Source organism: Microtus pennsylvanicus, chromosome 16 (genome assembly GCF_037038515.1).
Source record: "Microtus pennsylvanicus isolate mMicPen1 chromosome 16, mMicPen1.hap1, whole genome shotgun sequence".
Lineage (NCBI taxonomy): Eukaryota > Metazoa > Chordata > Mammalia > Rodentia > Cricetidae > Microtus > Microtus pennsylvanicus.
Genome location: NC_134594.1, coordinates 9265630 through 9288442, shown reverse-complemented (window position 1 = coordinate 9288442; position 22813 = coordinate 9265630). Strand labels below are relative to the sequence as shown.

The window sequence follows — 22813 nt, the reverse complement described above, 5'->3', positions numbered from 1 at the left end:
CTTAAAAACTTTAGAAAACAAAATAAGCCTCTTAAGTTACATTTTTCTTTTCAGAGACAACCATATTTTTTTCACCAGCTGATAGCTCTTCCTTTTAATATGTCCGAGCCAGAAAATGTTGATTTGCCTTTTGGATTTGTTCTACAGTTTGCCTGACCTTGTCCGTTTTCCTGTTTGGGATGTCTTTTTTCAGTTATTGAGATCTGTTTGTTTATGGATATTAACTTAATGTAAAAGTGTATTCTCACAAAGATAGGCATCTGTGCAAGCATCAACTATTAAATAATAAGCAGTAGCCCAGCAGTTTGAAATAGTTTATTTGTACATGGGGAAAATGAGTGCCTGTGCTACTGGTTCATGACTTGATTTGGAGCCTTGGAGTGAGTGGTGACATCTCCATCCAGTATGGCTAGATTCACACCATGAATTGTTCCACAAAACCTTGAGTGCTCTAGGAAGATTCACAAAAGGCCCAGAAGAGGGAGAATTATGACTTGCCTTTTGAGGAATAAGACTAGAGTGAAAAATCTTGCTTTCTTGGGTTCTGTGATTTATCACATACTACATAGTGAATTTGAGACAGTTTTTGTGATGAAACTGCAAATTATATTTAGTAAAGTTCTATTTTCCTTGTTTTGATAAGGGCTTTTTCCCTGTGTCTTTATCTATAGACAGTCCAGAAACTGTTTTGAGTCATATAAATTAGTAGACATTGAAGTTAAAGGGAGGTTTGCTGCAGTATTTGGAAAGGAATGAGTAGTAGCATGAAGTGCTCCTTGGCACAATTTGCAGGGTTGTTTTTTGTTGTTGTTCGTTTTGTTTTACATAAAGTTGCGTCCAGGGCTGGGAAGGCATAAGACAATTTCAGTTGAGGGGTCTCATCTGAGAACACTGTTTTTAGATAGTACCATTCTAGAGGCATGATAAAGGCATTAATTCACTACACACAGTGGATGGATGCCTAGCTGCGTTGAGCTGTATTGGAACCCTGATTATAAAAGACAGCTGTATTTTCTTCCTTTCAGAAAATCTGTACACGTGTACATGTAGGGTAGGAAACTGTACAACATGATGCCATGGTCAAGAGATTAAAATAGTTAAGCTAGGTTTAGAGTCCAGGGAGTAATTTGAGTGTGGTGACTCAAGCCAGGAAGCTTAGCTCTTGGAAGGCTGAGGTGGTGAGATTTCTGCAAATTCAACTCCAACTTGGGATTGCAGAATGAGATCTTAAAAAGCAGCAGAGTGGCTCAGTGGTTAAGAGCACTGGCTGCTCTTCCAGAGGTCCTGAGTTTAATTCCCAGCAACCACATGGTGGCTCACAACTATCTGTAATAAGACATGGTGCCCTTCTCTGGCGTGCGCGCATACATGGAGGCAGAATGTTGTATACATAATAAATAAATATCTTTAAAAAAAAAGCAACTAACCCGGAGGAATAGATGATTACCACATACAGGTTTGGGTGTTTTGTGAGAGATCCATGCCAGTTTACTATACCTAAAATGATACCAGCTGTAAGAAAAAAGGTGCTTACTGGGCGGTGGTGGCGCACGCCTTTAATCCCAGCACTCGGGAGGCAGAGGCAGGCGGATCTCTGTGAGTTCGAGACCAGCCTGGTCTACAAGAGCTAGTTCCAGGACAGGCTCCAAAGCTACAGAGAAACCCTGTCTCGAAAAAACAAAAAAAAAAAAAAGGTGCTTATATTACTCTGAGGATTAGTGCCTTTAATTTGGATACCTAAAATAGATAGGAAATGCAGACTAAATAAGTTGCTTATTTAACCATTAAACAGTTTGTTTTCAACGTGTCCTCTTGATTTCCTTGGGCATCCTGCTATTACCAGGATCCCTTGAATGACTCACTCTGCAAGTATTGATGCTGGTGCTTTACTGATTTTTATTATAAAATATCAACAATTTTCTGCTAAGAAGCCTCTATTCTTCCTTAGAATTCTTCACTGGTTTACTCAAGTAATGATTCAAGTGATGTAGAAAAATTTCAAGCAAGCCAAGTCTGAGCCTGCCTAAGTGGTGACCTGTGGTTATCAGCGATTCTAAGATGCCCTCATTTTAAAGAAGCATTCTGGTTTCAGAGATGCTGAGTTGTCAGACTGGAAGTTACACAGGAGTTGGAAAATGAACCTTTGAATAGACCATTAATTGCTCAAAGCCTGGCAAGTCATGATCCAAAGCAGTTCCATCAATTCAAGAAAAACAGAAGGCTTAGTCCTGTGTACGTTATGCCAGCAGTGTTCTTTAACTGAGAGGATGAAGGGAAAGACTGCGGTAACATCCAACACTGAACCTAGTGCTTTTATTTTATTTTACTCAAGACAGGATTTCTCTGTAGCTGTGGAGCCTATCTTGGAACTAGCTTCTGCAGACAAAGTTGGCCTCAAACTCTAAAGAGGTGTTCCTGCCTCTGTCTCCCAAGTGCTGGGATTAAAGCCATATGCCACCACTGCCCAGCACCTAGTTAGTGATTTTAGTAAGAGAAGTCAATTTGGTTTTAGAACTGTATTCCTTACCACAAGTTTGCTTCAGGTCAAGAACTAAGCCTCGAATGAAGTGTTCTTAATTACCTTTAATAAGAAATCAAATACATAAAATTATTTGTTTACCAAATCTAGAAAAAGTTGAAATTTCGTGCCAGAAAAACCAATTACTAAACCTGTAAGAACATTTTATTGTTTGAATGTAGTAGGAGCGTCAGTCTATGAAAATAAATGTGAACTAGAGGCTAGATTCATGACAGGTCCCATTTACCCAGGGTGACTTAAGCGATTTTGAATGATTTATTTTTGCTTTTAAAATTATTATTACAATTTTTGTAAAGATCTCACTGTGTAGACTTGGATAGCCTAGAGGTTGCTATGTAGTTGAAAATGGCCTGAATTTGCAGAGATCTTGCTTTTGTTTCCTGGATGTTGAGATTGAAAGTGTGTGTCATTATTTTAGTTTTTATGGATTGATTTATTTTTTGTTTTTGAGATAGTGTCTCTATGTAGTTTTACCTGTCCTGGAACTTGGTGTGTAGACTAAACTGACTTTGGGATTAAAGGCATGTGCCGCCATACCTGGCTTGTTTTTATTTTTAATTGTGTATATGTGTCTATATGTGGGAGTATATGTGAGTGCAGGTTCCTGGGAAGGCCAGAGGCATTGGATATCATTGGAACTGTGCTGAAATTTTAAAATCACACTTGCGTGTGTGCATGTTCTTAGGCTAAAAGACAACTTTTCAGAAGTCAATTTTCTCTTTTTACTGGGAGTTGGGGGTGGCTTCCCAGGATAGAATTCTGGTGGGCAGGCTGGGCTGCTTAGTGCCTTTACCCATTTGAGTCATTTGCCTGCTTAACCAATGAGGATTTTTAATAGATTGGAATTTAAAGATCAGAATCACTATAGGATAACCACTCTAGGAGGCTGGTGATCTGTTCCCTTCTCATTGTTAGGTCTATCCTGATGTTCTTTTTGACGAGAATTTGGGGAATTTAACTCAGCTCACAGTTAAAATCACTCTCCTGTTCTTTTGTGATTATCATGGCTCATCTTTTAAGTAGGTTTGTGTTTGTGTTTTAAAATTTATGACTAGAAAGGACTTCTTTACACTGGGACTATGAATAATTCACTCATATTTCCCCCCAGATACTTAATTTTATTTTCTCCACCCCCCCTTTTTTTTGAGGCAAATTCTCTCATTGGTACACTCTGGCTCCAAGCTCATTCTGTAGTGTCTAGACTGTCCTTGAATTCATTCTTTTGCCTCTGTCTCTTAAACATTGGGAATATAGGTACACGCTGTCATGCCTAGCAGAATTTAAGTCTTTTAGCCAATTTATTTTGTGACGACACATTTTTGGGGGTGCTGAAAATTGAGAACAGGGACTCAACACTACTAAACACGTGCTCTACCACTGAGTTAGTTTCCATCCCTTGGCTATTTTGAAAACTTAATCTTTTAGTCTTGGTTGGCTTTGACCCTGCTCTGCCTCCTGAGTGCTGGTGTCACCACACCCAGCTTCATTTTCCATAATAAATAACCAAACATCCCAATACCACTTAAAGGTAATCTGTTCTTTTCTCCATTAAAATTCTTCTAAAGCCAAACATGATGGTGCATGCCTTTAATTACCTGCACTTGGGAGGCAGAGACAGGGATATCTTTGTGAATTTGAGGTTCCAGTACAGCCAGGACTACATCCCCTGCCACTGCCCTTTTCTTCTAAATAATTTACTTATTAGAGAAGCACTTTTGCAGTCTGTGGTCTATACTCTAAAGTGTCTTCCCCTGTTAGGATCATTGAGCTTTAATGTAAGCATTATTATTTATTTGATCAGTGTAGTATATTCTTGTTACCTATGGGCTTCCCCCTCCACAATTAAAAATGTACTTTTTTGTTGTTTTTTTTTGAAGGAAGACTTGCTTTTTTTCCTCCACCAATAGATTTTTTATAGCTATTATTAGAAGCCTCTCATCCTCCCCCCTTCTCATTGTTTATATGTTACAAAGTATGTTGGTTAACTTGCAAACACACTGAATTACTTTTTTTTTTAAATTCTTAGGGCAAATTGCCACAATTTGAGGACTGTGGGGCTCAGTGGCAAGTATCAAGCCAGCAGCAGTTACTTAGCAAGACTACTTAAAAACAGTAACAACAAAAGTTACTGGTCCTGTGTGTAATGGTCGAACTAAATTTTATGGAGATCTGGAGATTGGGAATAATAGCATATAGAAATAGAATCAGCCATAGCTTAGTATATACAGGCCCTGGGACAGTGGGCAGGAGGAAGCCTCTGGTTGGAAAGTCGCTTATATTCTTACAGCTTGTCATACTGTGTGTATAATGAGAAATAGTCCCATCTGCTACTTTTTTTGAGACTGACTGACTGCAAAGATTTTTACGGGGTTGTACTAAACTTGCTGTTTGCTTTTCCTTCTGCTGGTTTATGTCTTGTAGTCTTCAGTTTGCTAATTGATAGTAGACATTTGAATATTCTTTTAAAGTGCTTTGTTACTTAACAAGCAGTTGCAATTTTTGTCTTTTTGTGAGTTATCTTGGCATAAACTTTAGTGTTAAGTAGATTTTTAAGGGAACACAAACAAGTATTCCTTTAAGTTGTGCTTTGCCCAAGTACTAAGTGCACGTGTTTGTATGGCTAGTCTTGAGTGTGTATTTTGGAGTTGTGTAAGTGTGAGAAGAATGTTTACTAATTGGCCACTAGGTTAAATTATATATGGAAGCTCTGGACTGGGCTTGAGCGATTTGCAGTTCTCCTGACAGTAATGTTAAATGTTTTTACATGCTAACTGTAATTACCCAATTGTCAAGTAGTACTTTTCCCTCTGGGTAAGAATTTAAACAAGCCAGTCTCCACCATAGTCCTTTGTTCCACTTAAAAACAGTTCTTTTTAGGTAATATGTTAGACAAAAGTTCCATTATACTTTTTTCTTTCTTGGTTGATTGGTTGGTTCATTGGACACTAATAACCCTGGCTGTTTGCTTAGTCATCTGATACTGAGAGTAGAGGTCTAATGGCGACTCAGTGGTATTAGTTAAATGAAGATAAGCACACTAACTCTAAAATTTATTTAAAGGCTAGAAAATATGTAGTAATATGGGAGCGGTGGGGCTGCGTCCCCAACACCCCAGCCGCCTGCTCGGCTAGCTTATGCCCCGAAATAATTACACGGACACTGTATTCTTTTAATCACTGCTTGGCCCTTAGCTCTAGCCCTTACTGGCTAATTCTGATATCCCAATCAACCCATCTCTAACAATCTGTGAGCACTGGTCTTACCGGGAAGATTCTAGGTCAGAGCTTCATCGCGTGTGTCTGCCCGGGATCAGGGCATGGCGTCTCTGCTGAGGCCTCTGCTCCCGAGAGGAGAGCTGTTGAGTCTGCCCTCACTTCCACTTCCTCTTCCTCCCGGCATTCTGTTCTGTTTACTCCACCTACCTATGTCCTAACCAATAAAAAAGGGCCAAGGCAGTTCCTTTATTAGCCAATGACCTTCCTCCATCAGATCATTTTGTGTTTATTGATAATATACTGCCTCCAAACCATCATATATTATTATCAACTATATATTATTATCAATTATATAACTAGCCAAATTTGAGAAGGAAAATTATTGTTGTGTCTGTGTGAGTGCAAACATGGGTTCCTACCTACATTGTGCATGTAGTGTGACATTGGAGTCAGCTCTCTTCCACTGTGGGTTCCCATGGTCACACTCAGGTTCTCAGACTTGTGTGGTCAGACTTGCTTGGTGGACCCTTTTACCAGCATAGTTGTCTTCTGGCTCTGACTTTTTTTTTTTAAGATTTTTTATTTATTATGTATACAGTGTTCTGTCTTCATATATGCCTACTCGCCAGAGGGCACCAGATCTCATTACAGATGGTTGTGAGCCACCATGTGGTTGCTGGGGATTGAACTCAGGACCTCAGTGCTCTTAACCTCTGAACCATCTCTCCAGCCCTGGCTCTGACTTTTTTAAGGGAAAGAAAAGTAGGTGAGAAAAACATGTCTAAGATAATGCTAATTTTTAAAATGTAATGCTTTACCAGACTTGGACTGTAATTTAATAGTTATAGTGGAATCTGTTCTTAACTTTGCTAGGTACTTTGTTGAACATTATTTAAATTTTAATTTCTAATGTATGAGGCCTAATTAAATTCATTAGATTAAAATTGTGTGTAAGTTACAGAGTTAGGATGTTACCTGACTGAAGAGTTTGGGTTATTAACTACTAAGTTACTGACCTGTCAGTCGCCTTACTATTACTTCACCTAAGTAAGCCCTTCATTCCAAGGATGAGGATGTACTGTGTGTTTGGTTTGCTTATTTTGAGGTAGATAACATTGTTATAAGCAGAGTTCAAGGAGGCTAAAGAACAGCTTTTTACAAATGAGAGAAAGGAAAACCAAATTCACATCTTAAAATCTTTTCAAACCCTGTGGTTGTTGGAATGTGGTGGGTTTGTTTGGGTGAGTGTGTGTGTCTCTCTCATCTACACCTCTTTTCACCCCTCCACCCAATTTTTTAACCCATCCTAGGCTGCCTTTCAACTTGTTATGTACCTAAAAATGACTTTGAATTTCTCACCCTCTTGGATTTCGTTATCACACTCTTGAATTGTGTGGGGGATGGAGTGCTAGGCGAGTAGTCTACAAACTGAGCTGGGTGTTTTATTTCTCTCTTCTAAAGACAAGAGTCCTGTGTCCCTGCCTTGTCTGGTTTTCACTGTGTGTCTAAGCTGGCCTAGGACTTAAAGCAATCTTCCTGCCTTAGCACCCATAATGCTGGAACAGTCTTGTACCAACTGGTCTTCCTTGATCTGTGTTCTTTCATCATTCTGTATTTTTTATATCTATTACAGGGTTTAAGAGTTAGGTAATAACAATAATACTGATAAGGCTTTTTGTTTTATGCAGGGATTTATCAAAGATGTCCATGAAGACTCCCTCACAGTTGTGTTTGAAAATAAGTAAGTTACTGGCAGATGTAAATTTTTAAGATTGGTAATACTGAATGTTCCTACTGATGCTGGTCGGAAAATGATTCTGCTGTGGAGTGGGAGTGCTTTGATTGATCCTCACGAGTTCTGTGTCCAGTTTGATAACCCTTCACTTGTTTTTGTATTTACAATCTGCCTGCCGTTTTCATATTGTTCTTTGTCAAAATATGTCTGAGAACTGTTTGTGCTGAAATTGAACCTCGACTCTGTGAGCATGATAAGCACAAAGAAGTTCTCATCTGAACTGTAATTTTTAAGATATTCTTTAAAGTTTATGCATCTGGTGGTTTTCCCTGCATATACCAAATGCATGTCTGATGGTCTCAGAGGCCACAAAGAGTACTGGTATTTCCTAGAATTGGAGTTACAGGAAGCAAACGCTACCAAGCTCTCTCAGCCCTAAACTACTAATATTTGTACTACCTTTGTGAACATGTATGCTAAAGTTTTTATTTTGTTGTAATTTATGAAATTGTGGGGTTTTTTTACATCATATACTTGATCTCACCACTTTCTTTTGATAGCTGTGAATATTTTGAACCTTGTCCTTATTGAGAAATTAACCTGTTTTGTTTGCAGGGTGGTAATGTATTTGCCATTCTTAGGATAAGTAATTTGAAGTGTAATACTATCAATATTAATTATAAAACTTACAAAGAATCATGCAAAAATCTGTTCTACCTCAACTTATTCAAGAAATTAAATAACTAAAGTTCTTGTTTTTCTCTTTGGGACATTCTGAGTGATAAAAGTAACTTTTAAAAAAGCTATCTTAAAATGTATTTAAAGCATTAGACAGAGACGATAGGTTTTCCATATTAGTTTCTGCTAGAATAAAAGTACTAATTCTTTTTTTAATCCTTCAGTTGGCAACCAGAACGCCAGGTTCCCTTTAATGAAGTTCGATTACCACCACCACCTGATATAAAAAAAGAAATTAGTGAAGGAGATGAGGTAGAGGTATGTGTTTTTAAGTTTTCTTTATGGTGTGTATTTTTTGTTATAAGTAAATGTCCTTGTGGGGAAATCTGTAGCTGATAATCATTCTCCTCTTCTTTATTGATAGTGACTGTAACGTAGTGTTTCTGGAGACTTAAGTGAGATGGACTCATGTGTCAGTGCTACTATTTTTAGCTTTGGTGAACTTGATAAAGTTTTTCAAAATGAAAGTTTATTAAAACATTAAGAATGATACATTAATTTTTAGAGAAATCTAGAGCAGAACCATACAATGTTAATAACTTTCTAAAGCTAATCTTTGTGCTTTGGTTATTGCTGTAAAGAGACACCATGACCATGGCAACTTTGGGTTTTTTTTTTTTTTTTTTTTTTGGTTTTTTGAGACAGGGTTTCTCTGTGGCTTTGGAGCCTGTCCTGGAACTCGCTCTGTAGACCAGGCTGGTCTCGAACTCACAGAGATCCGCCTGCCTCTGCCTCCCGAGTGCTGGGATTAAAGGCGTGCGCCACCATCGCCCGGCCATGGCAACTCTTAAAAAGGAAAACATTTAATTGTGACTGACTTACAGTTCAGGGTTTTTGATCCTACTGCACGTACTGGCTTTGGGGGAGCCTAGGCAGTTTGGATGCTCACCTTACTAGACCTAGATAGAAGTGGGCGGTCCTTGGGCTTCCCACAGGTCAGAGAACCCTGATTGCTCTTCGAGCTGATGAGGGACGGGGACTTGATCAGGGGAGGGGGAGGGAAAGGGGAGGCGGTGACGGGGAGGAGGCAGAAATCCTTAATAAATAAATAAATTAAAAAAAGGGGGGGATCCAAATACATCCTGGATAGTAGAAAGAATGCATATGGTAATAAAAGAGTATTTCACAAAAATAAATAGGGGGAGTATATTCTCCACCAATACACACACAAAAAAAATTAAAAACTAAAAAACACTGTCACTCAGAACATATATAGTTCACACTTTTTTTTAACCCTCTTCTCCCATTGCTGGGCAGAAATAGATTTATAGTGTACTGCTTTTTGTTTGTAACTTGCTCCCCCGCACTTAGAAGCAAATTCTGCATGTCTGTCTCTTCAGTATTAACTATTAATGGATATTTTTGCTGTTGCTTGGCATGATGTTGCATGTATGTAATCCTAGCACTCTTTTAAGGCTATCTTGGGTCATGTATGAAATCCTGTAATTTGAATCCCTGCAGCACAGAAAAAAATTAAAAATTATTATTACAATCAATAACAGTGGTGAGTAAAGATGCTTTTATTTTTAGTTTGAGAGCTTTGCACAATATTTATTGATCATATTTGATATCCCCCACATACCCACTAAAGCTGTTGTGTCCTGTGCTCCCTACCCCATTAAACAAATTTTTAATTAAGACCAGTTTGCGTTGCCCAAATAGTCTGAAATGTGTGCTCTTCCAGTGGAGATGGTTGTATTCTGAAAACCATCTCTCCCCTCTTCTAGTAGCTAAAGTCGCTAATACACCTATGACAAGGGGTGGGGTTGCTTGGTCAGCGCCCCTCGTTCTGTCTGGCTTCGGCTTACACAGGTCTTGTGAATGCTGTCACAACTGCAGTGAGTTTATATGTGCAGCCGCCCTGCCAAGTCCAAATGATACTGTTTGATTGTAGTCATTTACTGCCTCTGCCTACATTTTTTTCTGCCCCCTCGGCCACAATGATCTTTTAGCCTTGGGAGGAGTGGCTTCACTATGCAGCTACTTATTAAACCAGTCAGAAGGCACCTTAGCAAAGACACCTCTTCAGTTTACAAAAAGATTATTCTACAACAAATCTCTGATTTAAGGTCGGGGAGGGGGAACCCAACTTATATCAACAACAAAATCACAAGTCGTTGGCGAGGTGCTGAGGATATTTTATTTAAATCTGTTCCCTAGTCTGTGTCTGGGTAAGCTCAGACTTAGTCTGAACCATCTGCAGCCTGTTTATCCAGTTGTGATGAAAACATTCATGTCAGATTGAGAAACCGTTGTTCCTAGATTGTGTATTTCATTTTCCATTTCATAATTCAGCCCTAGTAAAAATTTGCTTGCTACAGTTTTGAAAACATCACAAATTAAGATATAATCAAGTTTTGTTTATTTTTGAAATTTTAAGGAAAAATTTTGCCTCCTGTGGATTGACCAATCCTTCCTTCCTTCTGAAGCCTCTCTTCATGGATTGAAATAAAAAACAAAAAATTAGTGTTTGGATGTTTTGTCATCATGGATGTGTGTGAAATGTGTGCCTAGTGCTTGAGAGGCCAGGAAATGGCATGGATCTTACAGTACTAGAGTTACATACAAATAGTTGTGAGCTGTCATGAGGGTGCTGGGAATCAAACCCAGGTCTTCTGGAAGAGCAACGAGTGTTTGTGACTGATGAGCATCTCTCCATCTCCTAAAGTTTTAAGTTTTAAAAATAAGTGAAATTATATAAAACTATAAGGTAAAAATGAACCACCCTTTTAGCATAGATGTGATGTTCAGTTGCCCCAGCTTGTGTCAACTAGAGTTGAGTATTTCTGTAGATTCTTCCTTTGTGTTTATAAAGAAGTTTAAGTTGTAACAACTGTGACTATATTACATGTTTGTGACTTTTGTATTTACTAACTAATTAATAGAGCATCATAGATACTTTGATGTTTGCTCATACAAATTTGCTTCTTTGTTTTTAACCAAATACACAGTTTCTTGGTATGGATGTATCCAGAATTGAGATCAGAAGTACTATTGTTAAAACAAAAAGCATGTCCTTATGTCAGATCTTTTTAAGAGGGTCACTTGATAGGGAGAGTTGGCCGAGTGCTAAAAGCACTTATTGCACAAGTGTAAACTTCAGTTTGGATTCCAGGTCCCAGGTAACAAGCCTAGCATGGTATTTTCTCATCTTTGCCTGTAGCCTGAGCCTGTCACTGGTGGGGAGAAGAGATGGATGCTTACTTAACCACCAGCCTACCTGAGAAAATAGAAGTTCTAGGTTCAGGAGAGATCCTGCTTTAGAATAATAAGACAGAGAGTAATAGAAAAGAATACTTGGCACACATACCACAGAAACATACACACAGAATAATTAAAGAAGTGTTATTTTTTTAAAGGTAGATTATGAATAAAAAGGCATGTGTATTTAAGATTTTGATAGTAGCAAAAAGATCATTCTTTAGGCTCAAAATGTTTGAATTAGTAAACTCTTAGAAGTTTGGTGCGCTGAACTATTATCTATTGAATTGATACTGAACATGTTTAAAATTATGTTTGCTTACTGTTGATACCTTGTTCTGTGACTTGTCTTTTTTAAAATATATGTAGTGCTTTGTGCTACAAATCTAACCTAAGCTTTTACTCATGCTAGGCAAGTGTTCTACTATGGACTGCACATCTCAGCCCCTATAGATGGGGTTTTGTTCTGTTTGAACGGCCTCTTTAAACTCTCCATCTTCTTTGCTCTGCCTCCTGGGTGCTCAGGTTACAAATGTTTGTGGCTTTCATTTTGCTTACTTTAATTACCACGTCTTTGTGTTTTTGTTATGTTTTGTGGCTCGTCCTTTTCATTCATCAACCAGAATACTGTTTGAAAACAGGAGGCAGACGTTGGTATGGATAAGATTTTACATTTTTGCAATATTAGAGATTGGAACACAGGTCTACAAGTTTTGTTTGTGGTTGTGTGTCTTTGTGTTCCTGGAATTGAACAGAGTAGTACCTCACGTGAGGTGTATTTTACTCCTCAGTGATATGCTCAGTCCTGTATTTGATGGTCTTATGAAATGCATTTTTTTCCTGTATGGGTCCTTTTTTTTTTTTTTGGTTTTTCAAGACAAGGTTTCTCTGTATGGAAGTCTTGGAATTTTGCAAATTAGCAGAGGTTAATGGATGTTCTTCAAATACATTTCTAGAGTGGATAAGAAAGCTTGTTGACTTACTGGTTAATTATAAGAGATCATGAACAGCTAAATAGAAGGAATGTATAAGGTGAGATTGGGGGACTAAGAACTCCATGTTTTTGGTGTACTACCAGCACTTGAGTGTGCTTCCCAGTACAGAAGCTCTACTGATGTATTTCTTAGGCTGAGTATTTCAGCTAAATAAGTACTCTGAGTACTTTTGTTGGTTCCAGGACCGGCTTTGCATACCAAATTTGAGGATGCAAAACTCCCTTATATAGAAAAATTATGTGCATATAATTCAGTTTTCTATGTTTTAATTCATCTCTACCTTATATTGAGTACACGAATGCTCTGTAGGTAGTTGTATTCAATAATTTATGGGACATTAGTTTTCTTGAATGTATTTAAATCTGTGAAATCCTTATATAGAAGGTTGACTTGACTTTATCAACCCTGTAGGCATAACCAGTCATCTGTCTATTTATTACTCAGTATCTTATTGGGTAACCCAGGCTAGTTTTACTATATTTTCTTGGCTCAGCTTCCTGAGTGCTGGGCTTCTAGGCGTGTACCACCATACCAGGGTGAATTAAAAACAAAATAAAAAATAAACTAAAAACACTTAACAGAATTTTGATGTTTTCTGTTTTTGGTAATAATTGAATTTTTAAAAATTTTTTATGATTCAACTATATTTTATGTGAATTGGTGTGAAGGTGTCAGATCCCCTGGAACTGGATTTTCAGACAGTTGTAAGCTGCCATGTGGTTGCTGGGAATTGAACCCGGGTCCTCTGGAAGAACAGTCAGAGTTCTTAACCGCTGAGCCATCTCTCCAGCCCCAGTAGTTGAAATTTTAAAAATTACTTGGGAAGGTAGAGGCGGGAGGATCAGAAATTCCATGTGGAGTTCAAGGCCAGCCTGAGTTATTGGGAACATTGTCTGAAAACAAAGCAAACAACAGTGACGATAATATAATGTAAACCCAGTTTTTGTAAGATATGTGTACTGTGCTAGATGAACTTAATGTATCTTAATATTTTACTTTTCAGACAAGCAGTTGGAATACATTGGATTTCATGTTTTTAACCGAATTGTTTGTTTTGAGCCTCTTTATTTTTAAAATTGGATTTTTAAGTCTTCAAAACAGTCTCGATTTTGATGAAGTGTTGGTGTATGTTGCAGATATTTCATACAGTTGCCTTGTAAGAGGCGTTTCTTTAAATTTATTTGAAATTATTTCAAGAGTTGTTCGGTAAAATAGATTTTCAAGAAGCTAAGTTACTAAGCTTTCAGCCATTTATTTATTTATTTATTTAGGTTTTCATGGCCTTATTTTTAAGTAATAATGTCTATCTGTGCTTTTCTTCAAAGTGTGTTAATCTACTGGCTTCAGTAGTTACATTCTGGTGGAGTTTGAGATTTTATATTTACATCTGTGATGTCAAGCTTTTGGGATGGATAGATAAAGGAATGTTTTTGCTTCTCAGGTATATTCCAGAGCAAATGACCAAGAGCCATGTGGATGGTGGCTAGCTAAAGTTCGCATGATGAAAGGAGAGGTAGGTGACTTTTCCGAGGACATACCTGAGCTTCGGGCTGCTCGACTATCACCCTTTGTTTTCTTTCTCAACTCCCACCTCAGGCATAGTCGATCAGGTATTTGAAAGATTCATTGTACTATAGATTTCAGTTATGTCTCAAGCTTATATGACCACCAATGTTCATGCATGTACTCATTTATAATCTGGCTTAAGTAAATGATATTGATAGTATAAAGGTTTGCTTAGTGTTTGTGCATAAGTGGGAGGGTCTAGAACATCATCTAAAGGTTAGTATTTTTGTTCACATAAGCTTTTAAAAGAACTTTGATGTCTTTTAGTTTTATGTCATTGAATATGCTGCTTGTGATGCCACTTACAATGAAATAGTCACATTTGAACGACTTCGACCTGTCAATCAAAATAAAACTGTCAAAAAAAACACCTTCTTTAAGTGCACAGTGGATGTTCCTGAGGATTTGAGAGAGGCGTAAGTAATTTTATTGAACTCTTTTATGAGCTAAGATCTTTGAGTCCACAACATCATTCGTCAACCAACAAACCAAAACCTTATAGAGGTAAATCTCGAAGGAGTTGGGAAGGTGGCTGAGCAGTTAAGAGGACAAATGTTTGATTCCTAGCACTTAAATTGGGTGGTTCCCATTCACAGGTAACTCATGCTCCAATGCATCTGAAGCCTCTGGTTGGCACTGGCACTTGTGCACAAACCACTACAGAATACACACAATTAGAAATAATGAAATAATCTTTAGAAAGGAGCTTTTAAATTCTAATATCAAAATGAAATACAGAGATTACACTCTACTCTTCCTAAATTTAATCCATTGCTGGTCTTTAATGTCCATTACTTTCTCTTTAGGTGTGCGAATGAAAATGCCCATAAAGATTTTAAGAAAGCAGTAGGAGCGTGCAGAATTTTTTATCATCCTGAAACTACCCAGCTAATGATACTGGTAAGATTAAGACTATATTTTAAATTAGTTAATTACCAAATATTGTTAAATATTTCAATGGCTTAATAAGCTTTGTGTATAATAATTTTACTAATGTATAAGGTTTTTTGTTGTTGTCTTTTGTAGCTGTGTTAAATTTTTCTCCGTTAGTAGGAAGGAACAAAAATGTTGGCTTGCTTTTTCTGTTTGTTGTTGATTGACTTTTTGATAAAGGGTCTTGCTATGTAGTCTCAAGCTGGCCCTATCAATCAGTCCTCCGGTCTCAGCCTGCCAGGTGTTGAGATTAAAGTTGGACTGCTGTGTCTGGCTCATAAGACTCTTAATGATATTCATAACATCTTGAGATTATTAATGTGTAAAAATCTTTTTTCCCCCAACACACATCTGAACAAAGCTCAGAAAGTAAAGTAAGATTACATTAGAGAGGGAAAGCTTAGTACAATGAAAAGATAGAAGAAGCAGGTAAGAAGAACCAAGGATGGCTTCATTTAGAAAATTATGCTCGAGTTTTCTCGGAAAAAATGTTTAAATTTGTGAGTGATTAACATGTTTGTTTGTAGTCGGCCAGTGAAGCAACTGTGAAGAGAGTAAATATCTTAAGCGATATGCATTTGCGAAGTATTCGGACAAAGTTGATGCTTATGTCCAGAAATGAAGAGGCCACTAAGCATTTAGAAGTAAGTGGGTTTGCCTTTGTGTCCCATAACCTTTCCTGTGTCTCAAACAAATGTTGATAACAGAAAGCAACCTGAGAGTTAGATATATGGCTAATACCCAGAGTCTTTAGGAAAATTAATTTTCTGTTTTACTTTTATCAAGCATTACTTTTTTTTTGCTAAGCACCTCTTGTGGGGCTTAGAAAATAGGCCCAAAGGGCTTAAGAAATTAGTAATTTGGCATACCCAGAAAAACTTTTCTTTACCCTTCTTTTGATCTGAATTTTACTACCCTGTCACCTGTTGGATGTGACCTTAGTTTACTGTAGCAGTTATGTAAGGGGAAAGGAGAGTTAGAGGTAGACATCCTAGAGAGCACACTTTACAATATGCTGCTGCTTTGATCTCCTGGGGCTCTCTACTTCCTCCTGCTGTTCACTGCTAACCTTGAGGATGCTCCTTCTGCCCTTACTGTCCCATCTGAATATGTGTGCACGCATACTCGTTCTTAGAGAAAGGGAGACATTTTTATTCCTCAAATTTGTGGCCTCCCCATGTGTTCTCCACAGAGTATATGAATACATTTGAAACAGATGTCTGAATTGGAGAATTGTTGGCAGCTTGTTAAAAATAATTTTAGAATTTTCTGTGACTAGAATTAAAGACTGAAATGTTTTGATTTCCTTCCATTTTATGAGTTTCCTTAATTCTGTAAGACTCATTGTTGATCTTATTAAATTTAGGTTTTTGTTTTGTCTTGAATTTAAAAATAAATGTAAAATTCTGAAAATTTACTATCTTAACTTTTTTTAAATGTCTAGCTCATTAGTTAGTGATGATGTAGTTAGCATTCTTGGTTGGTCTCCGGATCTTGTCATATTATAAACTATTGACAGAAACTTGCTGCTTTCCCCTTCCTGCAGACCCCACTAATATTTTTGTTTGTTTGAGACTGGTATCCAATTTATGACCATTCAGTCACCCTGCCCAGTTAAAATTTTCATACTTTAATTAAAAAAGAATTTTCCCCAAGTACTGAGATATATCCCAGTACTTGTATATGCTAGTCAAGCTTTCAAAAGATCTTTCTTAAAACTTTGGTAACTTGTACGCGTAAGTGTAATAATTTTCTATGCTTACCTTATTTCTCTTAGGGTTCTAATGTTAATGTTGTTGGGGTTCATCCGTATTGCCACGTGCAACTTGCCTTTTTAAGTTTCCTGCTACATTGTGTGAATAATCCACATTTTGTTCACCCATTTATTGCTTGGTTGATGTGGATTTTTCTCTCCACTTCCTGGTTATTTTGAGTGATGGTATGAACATCAGTATTTAAAAGAAAAGTTTACAAAAGAGAAATCCTGACTTCCCTTTTTCAATAGTGCACAAAACAACTTGCAGCAGCTTTTCATGAAGAATTTGTTGTGAGAGAAGATTTAATGGGCCTGGCAATAGGAACACATGGTAGTAACATACAACAAGCTAGGAAGGTTCCTGGAGTAACTGCCATTGAGTTAGATGAAGATACTGGAACTTTTAGAATCTATGGAGAGGTAAGTTAATCTGCTTCCTGCTTTTGCTCACTTAATTGGACATAATCTGCTTTATCATATTTTTTTCTATAATTTTAATTTTCAATAAAATGTTTGAGGTAAGAATTCACATAAAACCAGACTAATTATTCTAGCACAAGCTCTTGTTTATTTCTGAAATCTTCAGAAATGGCAGTGTAACATTATGAGGACAGGCTTTGAGTCATACTGCCTAGAGTCCTGTGTCTATAGAGTGGGCTCTGAAATTTACTAAACTCTGTAACGTATGTTTACAGTTTGGACTGTGGTTAAGGAACAGAAATAAAAGAAAGCCATCCACAAAATCATTTCAGTCTATTAAAAAATAGTACCTATTAGAATTTAAAGTTTAAATGATCTTATAAGTAGGTCATTTTTAAAAACGTGTCTCTGGACAAGCAAAGCAACTTTGTTTTGTGCAGACAGGGTCTTGGTGTGTAGAGCAAGCTAGCCTCAGTTGTTAACAGTGACCTTTTTCCTCTTGAGCTCTACCATGCCCAGTATGCAGTGTCTGTTATCTTTTGTGTTTTATGGGAATAGAACCCAGGGCTTCTGTACAGGGCAGACAGGCAGGCAAGTGCTTTTTAACAAATGACCTAACCTGAACTGACATTCCAATAGGCTAAGCTGAATCTTGTGGTATGCCATAAAAATTGGGAATTTTCTCCTTTTTCATATATTTTAGGTATGGGGTTGTTCCAGGACATTAACAGGGATTTATACTTGTCTTTCCTTCATCTAGAGTGCTGAGGCTGTAAAAAAAGCTAGGGGGTTCTTGGAATTTGTGGAAGATTTTATTCAAGTTCCCAGGAATCTTGTTGGTAGGTACTTGTATAAAGGTTAAGTGTGAATATTAATGTAAAGTAGTTTAATTGGATGTTAGGTTTGTAATTTATTTACCTACTGTACCTGTAATCTGAGCTGTTTAAGACAGCAAATACTGTGTTCTGGTGTGTGTGTGTGTGTGTGTGTGAGAGGGGGGGGAGCGGGGGGAGATAAAATCTTATTTGTGTTACTGTGTTAACCTTCCATATTTTCATACACAAGAAAGGAAAGTGTATTATTTATTCTGTGCCATTAATAAGATCTAGAGTTTGTGTAACAGATAAAGTTTTTCTTAAGTCTTCTTATCCTTTGGGCACTTAACCTATTTCCTGCTTAATGTCTTTTTTATCATCATCATCATCATCATCATCATTATTATTATGTTGTTGTTGTTGTTTTTTGAGACAGGGTTTCTCTGTAGCTTTGGAGTCTAGCCTGTAACTAGCTCTTGTAGACCAGACTGGCCTCGAACTCCAGAGATCCGCCAGTCTCTGCCTCCCGAGTGCTGGGATTTAAGGCGTGCGGCACCACCGCCCATTTATTATTATTTTTCAAATACGTCTACCAAAACTGGGATAGTGAAGGTCTTAAGGTGGTCTGTGATACTTGTTTGTTTAGAGTGGGAATAACTATAGAATCTCTGCTAACTCTAGAATAATAAACTTCTTTCCACGTAGTAGGCCCTGAATAAATAATTGGTTGTGGCAATGGTATAGCATAAGGTAAGATGCCTTGGGTAGGAGGACAGATGGTCCTATTAGGGGAGCTTACACTTGTTTATCACCCATCTGTGAATATGACTGTATCCATAAGTTACAGGTTAGGTGATAGTTTCTGAGTTTGCTGTGGTTAACTTACACTTAGGTATGTTAGTTAATGGTGCTGTTGTTGATGGGGCTGTCTTTGTTCATGTGCCTTTGAGAAGCTGAGAACCATACCACACCCAGGGCCTCCTGTGTTTGTAGCAAGTGCTGCACTACCAAACTATCCTGTGCCTCTGTGTCATTTTGGGTGCTACTTGATGCAAATAGGAAGGCTTTGGGTATATGTTAAGTACTTAGTGATTCTCCAAAGTAGTAAACTTAGAATTAAGTGCTAACATAATATGGTAGACTTTGCATAAGTTTGTTTTCCTTTGTTTGCTTGTTTTTGACCCTAAGGAATTTTTTGAGCCCTTTGGGTTGCATAAGAAGGTAATTTCTGTCTATGTATGTGTCATTTGTTACATCCTATAAAATAAAACTGGAAAAGATCTAAAACACACCACTTCTCTACTTGAAGATATTCCCTTCAGGACTAGTATAGGGCTGGGGATATGACTCGGTGGGTAAGGGCTTTCAGTCCAACTCTGCGCCTACAGGAAAGCCTGTTGTGACCTAGTACATCTGTAACACTGGTGTGGCAGGGAAGCTGATCCTAGGGATTTAATGGCCAGCTAGGAAAAAATGGATTCCAAGTTAAGTGAGAGTCCCTGTCTCAGCTCAAAAAATAAAGGGGGAGGCACAGATAAAAGAAAATTCCCAAAATTGATCCTTGGCTTTCACGTGGGTCAGTGCACACGTAGGAAAAATGATTTATAGCAGAAAAGTTTGTTTCTTTTTGTAATGTATCTAAAAACCTTTTTAGGACTCTTAAATAAGTACGATATACTGCCAGTTAATGCAAGCGCTACTAGTTTTTGATGTCATTGCTCATTACATAATTACTAGAAAAATGAGTTGAGATAATGAAATTGAAGAATATTGTATAATTTTCATTAAAAAGAAAATACAAAAGTTTGTTACGAGATTTTTTTTAAAAATTGGTGAACATTGGATGCTCGAGCACACTCATGGTATCTGTGTGGACAGGGGTCAGAGAACTATCTTGTGGAGTCAGTGCTCTCTTATTACCTCCATATGAGTTTGGTGGATCAAATTCAGATTGCCAGGCTTGTGTGGCAGAGACAACGTGCTGCCCCGATATGAATTTTACTATCTTGCTATTTGTTTCTTTTTTTTCCCCCTTTGAACCCAGGGCCTTGCCCATGCTAGATAAGGCTTCTTCTATACTCCAGCCACAAAGGCTGCTTTTGGAATGTTTATTGTTAGATCATTTATTCACATGGATGAAGTGCTAATTTGTGGTAGCTATTCTAAGAGCATCATTTAACTCAGCTAAGGCCTCCTACTTGTAAAAAGGTTTTGATGGTGGTTTTATGAAAAGGAAAGCAAGTTTTTGTCCAGCTTAATTCTACAAGGATAAACCTTGGTCTTCCAGAATTTGTAGTATTAATCATAGAATTTCAGAATTAAGGAAATTGGATCTATCTGTGGTTCTGTTTCTTTATCTGGTTATCAGTTCAGTGATGGGACTCTTTCTTATCCACTATCCTGTCTTGGATGGCCTTTGTGATTTGAATTGCTTATATACTCTTTAGAAAGCATACATTAGCAGGAGAAAGCTCACAATGTTGAACCTGGACATTTCTGTTGCTTGTCTTAAAGAGTAATACACTATTTCCCTCAAATGTTTTCTGGGTTAAGCAGTCTTTTGAGAAATAATTCATAATCCTAATGAAAGCAAAGGAAAACTGAGGAATAAAAGGGAATGAGGACCTCTTGGGTAAGTTCCAGAGAGAATGGACTGCTTTACATGTTAGAGGCATTCTAGAATTTGATCATTCCCACCTGTCCGAAATCAAAGAAAAAAGTATTTTTTGAACACCGATTAGAAAATGGATCAAAACCATCCACCTTTTAGAAGCTGCCTTTAATCACTTCTTTACTTTGTCCCTTCAACATTTATACTCAATGCTCAATTTATACTACAGGTCTGCTTCAGTTTGTCAATATGCTCTGGAATTTAAACTGTGGAAATGATCATTTAAAATATTGAAGGTCTCTGGTGGGACTAAGTAAGACTTGAAGGTAGGTCCCTGCCAAGGACCCAGAAGGGTGATGGATACTTAACTCACCACTGGTACAGTTCCAAGAAGCAAGTGAACAAGATTTTGGGGGAAGGGCTTATGTGCCATCAACTTAATTTTTGTTTTCTGAAAAGACATTTGCTTATTTTTAGAAGGATGGAGGATGAAGCTGCTGCTTAAGCTTCATTGCGTAATCTGTGAAGGTTGCTTTTGATGGACTGCTGCTAGGGCTTCTCGGAGAAGACACAGTTTTGTGACCTCTGTCTGTTTTAACCTCCTCAGCTACTGCTCTTTAAATTGAGGTTTACTGATGGGAAAGGGGGTTTGAGATTAGGAATAAGATTGTAAAAATCTAGAAAGAGTTTGTGCTCTTATGACCCGGTTCACTGTTGACATTGTTCCTTATGTAATGGAAACTTCTTTCAGGCATACAACATGACAGACTTTATTTCCTTTCTACTGAAATTAAGCTTTTATGAAAATGACTTAGGTAAAAAATAATTGTGATGTGAACTTGATAACATGAGGCTGCCACTACTTGGTAAGGGATATTTCTGTTACTTATATCCCAAGAATATACCACATTATTTCAGTTATACATTGATTCTTCAGGTTAATCTTTATAATAGGGAAACAGCATCTCCGTGTTCCCTTTGGAATTTTTCTTTTTATGTATTGTATACTCAGTAACTGCTGTTTGAGTGACAGGTTAAGTATGAAGAAGGCATGGATTTTCTATCATTTTATAGTATGTTCATAGCAAGACAGAATGTACATGTGTGTGATTGTGTATATACATAGATGAATGAGATGAACAAATTGACAGAGTTCATGCCAGTTAAAATTGCTTTCTCTTAGTTCCATGGGCAGGGTTTTGAAATGGGAGAGTTGTTAAAGTATTAGAAATGGTTCTAATGTTTGAAAATGCTTAGGCTTGGTAATTGTCTTGTGTGTGAACTGCATTGGACTGTTAGAGTCAGTAGCCTTAGGCATACTCCAGAGAGAGAGTTTAGAAGTTTTTAGGTGAAAAAGCTTCACCTTTGTTTCGTGGTTATCATTTGATAGAAAGTCATAAATCTAAATTTGTACTGAATGGATAACAAGTCAGTTTTTAACTTAATTTGTTTTCTTTTACTAAAGGAAAAGTTATTGGAAAAAATGGCAAAGTTATTCAAGAAATAGTGGATAAATCTGGTGTGGTTCGAGTAAGAATTGAAGGAGACAATGAAAATAAACTACCCAGAGAAGATGTAAGTATTTAATAATACTTATTTGCCTGCTTTATGTTAGAGTCTTAGTTTCTAATAACTGTGAATATTGTTTTTGAAAAGTCTATTTCTTTGAATTATTATTTCATAATAGAAAACAATTACCTTTCAGTTGTGTGGACTGTGGCTACTTATTGGTATGTCGGTACTTAAGCCAGTTTTTATAAAAGTTTCAGTAGGTTAATCCCACGCCCAGTCCTCCCCTTGTTTTAGGTTTATTTTCTGTGTATGCGATTTTGCCCACATGTGTACATGTGCACCATGTGCATGCCTGGTGCTTGTGGAGGTCATAAGGCATTGGATCTGCTGATGTTGGAGTTACTAAGGGCTGTGAACTGTCTAATGGGGTCTAGGAACCAAACCCAGGTCCTTTGTGAGAACAGATGCTCTTAACTGCAACTGCTGAGCTATACCATGCCAGTTCCATCTTGGATCATTTTTACTCTTGAGTATAAAGCTATAGAATTTGATGCTCAACGAAGCAGTCTGCCAAAAACGATTTTTGATCACTCCTTGGCCTTTTTTTCCCCAGTCTCTCCTCATGTTAATATTTTGCTTACAATTCTGTTAAATTCTTACACCTCAAGGTGTTCAGTTGAATTTGTGGGTTCAGTGGACCACTTGATATAGTTATTTGGGGCTTTAAAGCCTGAAAATAAGTCTGTGATTGTCCCTAGAACAACCAACTAGAATTCA

At 37.4% G+C, this 22813-nt stretch overlaps 1 protein-coding gene across 7 annotated transcripts in view; it reads left to right on the top strand.

The window, feature by feature from the left end:
* Fxr1 (FMR1 autosomal homolog 1) overlaps positions 1–22813 on the top strand; it is a 47465-nt gene that overhangs the window by 9242 nt on the left and 15410 nt on the right. For all 7 annotated transcript variants that reach the window (XM_075950854.1, XM_075950851.1, XM_075950850.1 and 4 more), the window contains exons 2-10: positions 7443–7495; positions 8392–8485; positions 13865–13936; positions 14257–14405; positions 14796–14889; positions 15450–15566; positions 16928–17098; positions 17859–17937; positions 21990–22099. In XM_075950854.1, coding sequence (XP_075806969.1) covers positions 7443–7495; positions 8392–8485; positions 13865–13936; positions 14257–14405; positions 14796–14889; positions 15450–15566; positions 16928–17098; positions 17859–17937; positions 21990–22099 — 939 coding nt within the window. The remainder of the gene's footprint in view (positions 1–7442; positions 7496–8391; positions 8486–13864; positions 13937–14256; positions 14406–14795; positions 14890–15449; positions 15567–16927; positions 17099–17858; positions 17938–21989; positions 22100–22813) is intronic.